Raw genomic sequence first — 9,543 nt, forward strand, 5'->3', positions numbered from 1 at the left:
TTCACGTCGGTTACATAAGTGATTCGTGAATGGCGCTGGACGCCATTCACGTTCACTTAGAAGCAAATGACGTCCTTGCGACGTCATTTGCCGCAATGCACGTCGGGAAAGTTTCCCGACGGAGCATGCGCTGTTCGCTCGGCGCGCCTAATTTAAATGATTCCCGCCCCCGGCGGGATCATTTACATTAGGCGCCCTTACGCCGGGCTATTTAGCATAGCGCCCGCGCAATTTACGGAGCTACTGCTCCATGAATCGCGGGCATATCAAAATATTTGCGTGGGCGCAGAGCAAAAATCGTTGCCCTTTTTGCGCGGATCTACCTGAATCTGGCCCAATGTGTTCTGCTGGCCAAGGAGGCTCCCCCCCCCCCTGGCAGAACACAATAGCGCTGCGAGAGGCATTCCCCCATTAAACTGTGTTAATGGGGGAATCAAGCTATTTTCTTTCCTTTCCCGAGTGGTGGGAAAAAAGATAATTGAGTCATATGTATGAAACTTTAGGACATTAAAATAGATGGAATGGCTTTACTATTACTATAATGGCATTACTATGTCAGATACACTGAAGTAGGGTGACTCACCAATCAACTATTCCATGGCCATTAGGACAATAAATACTTTCATTTCACAACAAAGTGAACCTACCGAGGTGGTGAGGTTACTGAGTGAAGCGGTGATTACATCAACCTATTCATCTTTAGTCAAGCTAAAAAAAAAAAAAAAAGGAAAAGCAAATAGTAAATAATTAATCCTATAACAACAAAAGGTTTTCAATGCCCCTGGAATTTGCAACCTACATAGATTTGAACCAGGCCTTATACAGCTAGGCTTAGAATTTTCTTCTACTTATTAAATCCCATTCATAATTTTAGTATAAAAAAAAAAAAAAAAAAAACAACCGATCATACTATTGTCCTACGAGCGGTAGGTCGAATAATATTAGTGGGGATGGTAAAAAGGTTGAGGATGACTGGCGTACACTCTAGTTGAACTGTAGCTGCCTGATTATTGTCTATAAGATGCTGACATCTTGTGGCGGTTTGTGGGCACTACAGTTTCTTAGCACACTGGGAGAGATTTACTATAACTGGAGTGTGCAAAATCTGGTGCAGCTCTGCAATGACACCAATTAGTGTCCAGGTTTTTGTCAAAGCTTAATTGCACAAGCTAAAGTTATATGCCGATTGGCTACCATGCACAGCTGCACCAGATTCTGAGCGCTCTCCAATTTTAATAAATCCCCCCCCGCTGTGTGCATATAACTGAAGAATAGGGATGTGGAAGTAATACATCACTTTTGTTCCTTTTTATTTTCTAAAATTCACTTACAATAGCGGTTTCCATTCCATACACTGACACCGTGGGCTTGATTGAAGCTGTATTCATTTTACATCTTCCTGCATAGGATTGGCTGTTTATGTTCACACACTAGTAGATTAGGCCACAGCCTGAGGAAGTGATGACAAATTAAAAAAAAAAAAAAAATTATAAAATCCAAACTTTCTAAACAAATGGCCAATTTATTGTCCTTCAGATTTTAGGGGGCTGAATTGTGGCCAGCAGAAGTGGGAATTTTCCTGGCATTCGTGGAATTAAACATCACCACATTTGGGAATTGGGGGAGGAATAGTGCCTCATCAGTGGGTCGAATAGTGAATAGTCACCCCCCCATCATCATTGGCAACATTGGGAGGAATAGTGCCCCAAGGGCCGGATAAAGGCAAGCAAAGTCCCACATCCGGTCCCCGCAGTTTGGAGACTACTGGTCTATATTCTTTATAGCATCAGACAAGATAGAGAATTAAAGCAGAACGAGAGACAAATCTTTTTTTTTTTTTTCATTTTGGATAGCGTAAGGGAGGATTATAACCCCTGTAAGGTTTATTTTTGCCATCTGTGTCCCATTGTGGAGATTTCCCATTACTTCCTGTGCCATAGACAAACTGAGTGTATGTGAGAGGAAATCTCAGCTAAACAAGGGAATCTCTTTTTTGGGGGGGGGGGGGGGGGGGGTCACCAGAACCAGGGAAGATTTGATTTAGAAAAATGTAAAGAGCAACTGTCATCTCTGTCCTGCAGTGGCTCCTCCTTTAACCTGATGTTGACTCACCGACAGTCCCATTCACTTTAATGGGTTTGATTTGACGTCCTGCCCGCAGACTGTGTGGCCGGAAGTGGGTGCAAATACCTGTCTTTAGACAGTTATCTGCACCCCCATCCCCCCTGAAAGGTGTCAAATGTGACACCAGAGGGGAGAGGGTTCCGACGAGCGGGATTGGAGGTGGAGGGTGGTGCTCCGCTGTAAACACGATTGATATAACCGGTGACTGAAGATTGTATCCAATATTTGTACAGCAGTTCATTCTGTGCTACCTTGACTTATGCAGACGTACTACCTGCTCATGTCTATACTTCTACAGATTTTACAAGACCATTTATTAAACTTCTCAATAAAAATACTGTACATGTTTGTCACATACAATCACACTATGTAAAAAAATAAATAAATTGTGCTCAGATCTAGAACTTCAGCCCCTACTAGGAGTGTTAGGTGCCGGGGTCCTCCACTGCATGCTGTGGTCCCATTCTCCGACTCCTATAGCATGGCAGAGTGAGCGGTGACAAACCAAGGTATTGAATAACAGAGTTATAGTACATGAAAGGGACGGAGAAAGAGAAATGCCATGTATAAAGACTCAAGCAGATATCAAAAAATCGTTTTTATTGTAATATGCAAAGTTATTAAAAAGGAGAATAGGAACAATCGTTCTGTTCCAATTCACCCGTTCTGTTGACAACTGTGAGATGGGATTTCTCCTTCAGGTATGACACACAGACCAGCAATTCACAGTAAACTCCACCACCCCCCCCCCACCATAGGGAAAGCAACTACACCGTACTAATATTTGATGTGATGACCCCTGAGTTGTGTGTAATTGTAAAGTATAATGTGACCCAATCCTTCCTCTAATATCAAACACAACACATGGTACTATTCATCTATGTAAAGTGTTTACCATTCCATCACCAATTCTGTGAACAAAGTGATATTATTTTCAAACTTCAAAAACTTGAAATAAAAGTTTAAGCCCACATATATTTACACACACTCTATATCTGTAGAGTTCAATATCAAGTTGGCCCACCCTTTGTCACTGTAACAGCTTCAGATCTTCTGGGAAGGCTGTCCAAAGATTTAGGAGTGTGTCTATGGGAATGCACATTAGTGAGGTCAGGCACTGATGTGGGTGAGAAGACCTGGCTCACAGTCTCCGCTCTAATTCATCCCAAGGGTGTTCTATCGGGTTGAGATCAGGACTCTGTGCAGGCCAGTCAAGTTCCTCCACCCTAAACTCACTCATCTATCCAACTAGGGCCGAAACAACTTATCGATTAATCGACAAGGAAATTCATCGATTGCTGTTTTCATAAATCGATTAATCGGCCAGTAACATGATGGGTTAAAAAAAAAAATAGCCCTTTATAGTACATAAAGAGCAAATAATCACAACTGTTAATTATTAAATACAAACAATCAATCTTTGTACATTCGCTGAATGAAAGAATGTTGTTTGAAATTTTCACTTGCTTTTAGCATTCAGTTTTAAAATTAATGTAATTTCTGAACGAAAAAACACATACACTGTCTGAAAATTCTTTTGACCATTTCTAAACTTCCCCGTCACGGAGGTTGAAAACAAACATCGATTTGACCCCACTGACAATTAGAAAAAAAATAAAAAAATCAAACGAACGTTCTTAAAGTTATTTATTTTTTTGAAGAAAGACGTATGGCCACACTTTTTTTTTTTTTTTTAAAGGTTATTAACCGAAACAATAAATGGGCCAACTGATCGATTATGAAAATAATGGTTAGTTGCAGCCCTACATCCAAGCATGTCTTTATGGACCTTGCTTTGTGCACTGTCATGTTGGGACAGGAAGGGGCCGTCTCCAAACTGTTCCCATAAAGTTGGGAACATGAAATTGTCTTAATATGCTGACACCTTAAGAGTTTCCATTCACTGGAACCAAGAGGCCAAGCCCCAACCCCTGAAAAACAACCCCACACCATAATCCCCCTTCCACCAAATAATTTGGAGGGATGGCCCAATACTTCTGGCAATATAGTATGGGTGAGAGTGTTTGGGGTGGAGGAACTTGACTGGCCTGCAGAGTCCTGACCTCAACCCGATAGAACACCTTTGGGATGAATTAGAGCGGAGACTGGCCTCACAAATGCGCTTCTGGAAGAATGGTCAAACATTCCTATAGACACACTCCTAAACCTTTTGGACAGCCTTCCCATAAGAGTTGAAGAGGTTATAGTTGCAAAGGGTGGGCCAACTCAATATTGAACCAAGACTGGGATGCCATTAAAGTTCATGTGCATGTAAAGGCAGGTGTCCCAATACTTTTGGCAATATATTATTTAAAAAAGTGAATAAAATGATCTCCAAAAAATAACATGTCTGCATATTATTCCATTGCTGTACAATAAACACTGTTCACCAAAATAATGAGACTGCTAAATAATCAGAATATAAATAAAATACAATATATGGAGAGAAAGGTGTCCAGTAAACAGATAATGAATAATTTAATTGTTTTTTACTTCACAATTTTTACAATAAAATGGCAGTGACACTATTGCAACTGCATGTCATTCATGCCAAACTTTAAAATCTGCAAAAAATGCACTATATACATAACTCCAAGCCGTAAGCAAATCATTTTATGCAACATACAAAAAAAAAACCACACATGCAAGAATGAGAGAGCTGCGGTAAACCCCTCATTAGGGATTCAGACGCTCCAAGGCCAAGCATTTGTAAGGCTTTTAGCAACTTTCAATCAGCTGTGTTAAGAATTTAAAATAAACTTCAGATCCTGCATGGAGATGGTAACCAGATCCTAATAGTTATGGGTGCTGACAATCTCCTTAACAAGCTGCTAGCAACTTTCAAGCAACAATGACACATCCTAGCAGCTTGTTTAAACAGCACTCCCAAAGGCCCCTTTTACACGGTCGGTACATTCAGGTACGCCTGTCATATTTGTTGGCGGACCTGAACGGCCGCTCTATACTTCTCTATGGAGCGTCGGATGTCAGTGGAGACATGTCCGCTGACATCCGACCCGATAAAATCAGACAGATGGCGATACATTGCTATCCGTCCATGGTGGATCAGATCGGGTAAGATCTGAGGAAAAAAAACTGACATGCTGTTCATTTTCATCAGATCTCTCCATAGGAGACAGCGGCTCTGCACACGCCCCTCCCCGCTCAGTAAGCCCCTCCCCGCTGCACAAGCCCCTCCCCGGGGCGATCTCCCGCTGAGCTGGCGGACTCCACTGAGACGGAGTCCACCTAGTGTGAAAGGGGCCTTAAGCTCCCCCCCCCCCACACAGGCTTCAGCTTGTATAAGAGCAGTGTGAACAGTTAGCTTTGACAAAGCATTTTCAGAGCTTTCAGCAAGCTTTGTTGAAGCTTTTAAAACTACAATTCAGCTCAAGTTTGTAAATGTTGAACACAGATCCTAATATTAGTGCCGATTGCCACTTTAAACAAGCTGCTAGCTGGCTTTAGCACTTCTTGAAGCTCGGTGAAAGCCTGCATTTAGCACTCCCATTAGGATCTGTGTTCAAAATTGACAAACTGGAGCTGAATGGTACTTTAAAGGCTTCAAAGCTTGCTGTTCACACTGCTCTTGTAAAAGCGGAAGCCTGTGTGAAACAGGCCTAAAGATCTGTATCTAATCCCTGCAAACTGGGACTGAAGGGCGATAAAAAAAAAAAAAAAAGCTTAAACAAAAGCTGCTTAAAAGCTTTGAAACAACTTGAAGCACACACTGGAACACTGTATCCCAGAAGAAATCCAGCATTGCACAGATCACCAAGTTTATTCAACTTAAACATTAAAAGTCACATTTAATATTCATAAAAAAAGTGTACAACAGCCAAGCTTATATGGATCACCATTCCCCTTCAATATAAACCATTGGCTCCGACTAATAAAGCCAGTAAGCCGAGTCGATCGCCCAGCTAAGCATTCTCTTTGAAGGAAATAGTGCTCCATAAGCAAGCATTTCAAAACGTCACATTTGTAAACCTAGTGATCTGTGCAGTCCACTGCTCTGCTGTTTAAAAGGGTTGTAAAGGTTTGTTTTTTATTTTCTAAATAGGTTCCTTTAAGCTAGTGCATTGTTGGTTCACTTACCTTTTCCTTCTAAATGTTTTTTTTTTCCCTTTGTCCGAGTTTCTCACTTCCTGTTCCTCCTCAGTAAGCTTGCCCCCATCATCCCCTGGGGGTTAGTCAGCCAGAACAGCTTACTGAGGAAGAACAGGAAATGAGAAATTCAGACAAAAAAAAAAAAAAATTAGAAGGGAAATCGAAGGAAAAAGGTAAGTGAGCCAACAAACCACAGGCTTAAAAAGCAACCCAATTAGAAAATAAAAAAACAAACCTGTACAACCCCTTTAATGTTTCATACAAAAAATTTATAGCATAACACTGCACTGACCACTGAAAAGAAATGAAAGCTGAAATCTTATTTGTCACCTGCTCCTCACATCTCAACACAAGCCCTTGGAAAACGGTTTACTTGTGGCTTACTATTACAGCCCAATGATTTTCTTCGTTTTTCAGATGAATGATCTTGGTCGTCCTCAGCTGCAAAAGCCAATAAAAAATAAAATGCATACATTGGGCAATCCTGCTTCCTGATCTGGTCCTGTAAGAGGTGTAAGCGAGCCATCTTTATTAGGATCCATCTTGCTTCCTGAGTAACCAAATAGGACCAGTCCAACCTGGTTGCCTCAAAATCACGTCCTTGGATACCTCTTAATGAAATCACTAGTTGGTGGCCTGGCTGCTGGTGGGTTGTAATGGTCTCTTATCCGAGATTTTAAAAATATTTCTGGCTCTGTGAGGTATACATGTCAATAGGCTTGAGATAGGTGCCTCTGCAACACCTGTTGGGGGAGAAAAATAAATAAAAAAAACATTAGTTAATATACACTAGTTAAATTAGAACAGCAACAGTGCTCACAGGAAATTCAATGGGGACACCCTTTTTGGTAACAACTGTCACTTCAGAGATTTCCACTCAATTCCTATTGTGTATACAAGACGGGAAAAACTGGCTGGATTTCTACATTAAAAAAGGTAACTGGTCACTGAAATTAGGGGAGTTGCCATTGCCTACTTGCTTTTGAAAGTGCATGCTCCAGGGTTTACCTTATCCTCACCAGTTAGCGAGCCACAGACATACCAGGATATGAGAAGTGTGTATATTTTAGAGCTGTGGATATTAAGGATGAATTCCTTGATTAATCGTTAAAATTTTTTGATCAGCACTAGTGGTGCAACGGATTATAAATGATCAGTGATCCAAACGGGTCACCATATGCTGATCGGCACACCATGTGATCCACGCAGCTCCGCTGCTGCCTCGGCCATAGGAAAGGCCACGGCTTCAGCCTAGCTCCCGGAGTGTCGGCCATCTTAGTCCACCCGGCGGCGGCCTAGGTGAGCCTAGAGCGGCGCGCCAAAGTCATTACCCGGCCTCAACTGCTCGTGTTTGGCCGGCTTCTCTGGCAAGACTAAGCAAGCACTAATCTTCCTATACAGTGGGGAGAGGTCTGGATATTACAGTGAGACTATATATGGTGGTGATCCGAAAAATGTATGTGCGTTATAATTAATCGAAATTAGTCGATCGAAAAAAAAAAAAACGAGAATTTTAATCAGTAACAGCCCTAATTATATATATATATATATATATATATATATATATATATATATATATATATATATATATATATATATAAAAATACCTTCCACTTTAATCTGCAACCTGCTATGACTCAAAAGTAGCAAAAAAAGGTCATGGCCTTTTTGTGCTTTTAATCACTTTTTCTAGAAGTCTTGAGTTAAAATTCCAGCCATCCCCAGTCACTGCCTCTAGGTTAGTTGTAATAAGTCTCCTTGGTGAGATACTCGTATGCCTGGAGGGTAAAGCTGATTGCATGATAAAGCACGTAAACCTCCCCATTTAGAAATCACTTTCAGGATGTTAGTGCAATGGCCTGTCACGTATGCAGATAACAGAAGGAAGATAATCTGCAATGCCCTGCATCTGTCCTTGCCAAAAATCCTTGTATCTAATGGATATGGGGGAGGATTATTATTTATTTATTTTGTCAACAGTGATTGCTGCCACTAGTCTTGCAGAAAACACTGCTCCATGCTTCCTCTGGTGCCATACATCTGACCAAAGGCCAATATCTTCTGAAAAATGTTGTCCGAGGAAGAAACGATAATCAAATCGTTAGTACAGAGTTTCCGTGAGCCGATCATGACAGTGCATCCGATATTATTTTAATCAGACACGCACAAACATTTTCCTCGTACAATACCCAATCGGACGATTTTTCTGTCGTACGAGAATTTCACTTTAGTAACCTGTTCAATTTCCACTTGCGACAAATAAACGAAAAAAGTTGGACGATCCGTCTTCCGATTTTCAGATTGGGTGTACGGGGCATTAGATAAAGAACCCTTACTGAAGGGAAGAGAACATCGTGCAGGTGGAGCTGCTGATTGATAGATGTGTGGGCAGAGCCAAACAAACACCTTCAAGCAGAACTTATGTAACCAATTCCTTGGGGTTTGGTCATGTGATTGGCACCAAAAAGGAACTCCGATAACCATTTTCTGTAGGGAAGGCAAGTTTTTCAGTATCCCTTTTACTAGAGATGCACTGAAACTTCTAAACACATCAGCATTTTGCCGATAAAGAAAAAAAAGGTGCTGATAATTGCACGTAATTTAGGCGCGATTTTACTGTGCTTATGGTGCGTTTTTCATAGGTCATGTGACACAAACAGGTGAATTGTTGATGCATTTTCAATGCATTTGAAGGGGGGGTGCGTTATTTTTTTTTCTCGCAACTGAGTAAAACTGCAAAAAACAAAGATTTTTAACACCACTACGGAAGAGCAACGGACCAGTGTGAAGATGCATTTTTTTTATAGCTTTTCTTGCACTAAAAAGGCGCCAATAATGGCCGACACTAAATTTCTATTCAATATATTTTTATATATATAATCAAAATTTACATTCGGTCCACCTCCACCTTTCACCATTTTGAATGTAAAGTGTATGGCCCGGATTCACAAAGCACTTACGCCGACGTATCGAGATACGCCGCGTAAGTGTAAATATGAGCCGTCGTATCCATGCGCCGTGCCCACAAACTGAGATGCGCCTAAAAATAGGCTTCATCCGACCGACGCAACTTGCCTACACCGGCGTATCGTGGGCGCATATTTATGCTGGACGCATCTGGCGCTCCCATTGATTTCCTATTCAAATATGGAAATGAGGGGGATACGTCGATTCACGAACGTACTTGCGCCCGGCGCATAATATACGTGGTTTGCGTAAGTCGTACGTCTGGCGTAAAGTTATTCCCCATATATGAGGCGCAACCCATGCAAAGGTGTGGACAAGGGAACTCAAGCCGTCGTATTTTAC

The 9,543-nt window shown here is 41.4% G+C and overlaps 1 protein-coding gene across 1 annotated transcript in view; it reads right to left on the reverse strand.

Annotated features, from left to right (window-relative positions):
- Positions 1-6,425: 6,425 nt before the first annotated feature.
- Positions 6,426-9,543, reverse strand: part of CENPN (centromere protein N) — a 21,139-nt gene continuing 18,021 nt past the window's right edge. Inside the window, exon 11 of the mRNA XM_040329181.1 lies at positions 6,426-6,977. Within this exon, the coding sequence (XP_040185115.1) occupies positions 6,859-6,977 (119 nt within the window). The 3' untranslated portion in view covers positions 6,426-6,858. The remainder of the gene's footprint in view (positions 6,978-9,543) is intronic.

This window comes from Rana temporaria, chromosome 11, assembly GCF_905171775.1.
Source record: "Rana temporaria chromosome 11, aRanTem1.1, whole genome shotgun sequence".
Taxonomy (NCBI): domain Eukaryota; kingdom Metazoa; phylum Chordata; class Amphibia; order Anura; family Ranidae; genus Rana; species Rana temporaria.